The following is a 994-nucleotide window of genomic DNA, read 5'->3' on the forward strand; positions in this document are numbered from 1 at the left end:
CCCAGAAGGCTGAGAAGGAGGTGACGCGGATGGTGATCCTGATGGTGCTGGGGTTCATGCTGGCCTGGACACCCTACGCCGTGGTGGCGTTCTGGATCTTCACCAACAAGGGAGCAGACTTCACCGCCACGCTGATGGCAGTGCCTGCCTTCTTCTCCAAGAGCTCCTCCCTCTACAACCCCATCATCTATGTCCTCATGAACAAACAGGTGAGATGCCCCATGCCTCTCCCCTTGGCTTCCCAGCACGCCTGGGATCACCGCAGGCACCTCGCTCCTCCCCATAAGGGATTGCATCTCAGCCTCGGGGTGGCAGCAAGCTGGGGGTCTGCTGGGGGCTCTCAGGATGGCAGCACGTCCCCACTGTCCCCCGGTGCCATCATTCTCCGTTTTTCTCCCCCCTTCAGTTCCGCAACTGCATGATCACCACAATCTGCTGCGGCAAGAACCCCTTTGGGGATGAAGAAGTCTCCTCCACCGTATCCCAAAGCAAGACCGAGGTCTCCTCCGTCTCCTCCAGCCAAGTATCACCCGCATAGACCACGGACAGTTTGAACTGGGGCCACCCCCCAAGCTCGGGGACCGAGACAGACACCCACAGCCTCATTTCACGCAGTCATTCCCTTGTGCACCTCCTGCAGTAGCTTCCCCCCCGTCCCATGCACAGCCCCCCAGCCCTGGGCACACTCACTGGGGCATCCCTGCACCCAGGGGTGCAATCGCGGCATGCTGAGCTCCTCCGCACCCACACAGCCCCTCACAGGGGAGCCAGGGTCCCTTCCCCAGCTCCCAGGGGCCAGCCAGCTTTTGGGGACCATCAGCGACCCCTCCCAGCTTTGCTCACATCATGCTTACACACCAGCAGACAGTGGGAAACCCCAGACGACACTATTTCCCTCCCTGTTGCTCTGAAACACGCTCCCTGCCAGCATCCCTTTCCCCGGCACTCACGGGAGCATCGCAGAAGCATTTATCCCTCATTTGCAAAAACTAAG

At 60.4% G+C, this 994-nt stretch overlaps 1 protein-coding gene across 1 annotated transcript in view; it reads left to right on the forward strand.

Moving 5' to 3' along the window:
- Window positions 1-538, forward strand: part of LOC104465488 (green-sensitive opsin-like) — a 4,712-nt gene extending 4,174 nt beyond the window's left edge. Inside the window, 2 exon segments of the mRNA XM_010078544.1 lie at window positions 1-209; window positions 407-538. The exon segment at window positions 1-209 is cut by the window's left edge and continues 31 nt beyond it. Coding sequence (XP_010076846.1) covers window positions 1-209; window positions 407-538 — 341 coding nt within the window.
- Window positions 539-994: the final 456 nt, after the last annotated feature.

This window comes from Pterocles gutturalis, unplaced genomic scaffold (assembly GCF_000699245.1).
Source record: "Pterocles gutturalis isolate BGI_N339 unplaced genomic scaffold, ASM69924v1 scaffold5903, whole genome shotgun sequence".
In the NCBI taxonomy this organism is placed as follows: domain Eukaryota; kingdom Metazoa; phylum Chordata; class Aves; order Pterocliformes; family Pteroclidae; genus Pterocles; species Pterocles gutturalis.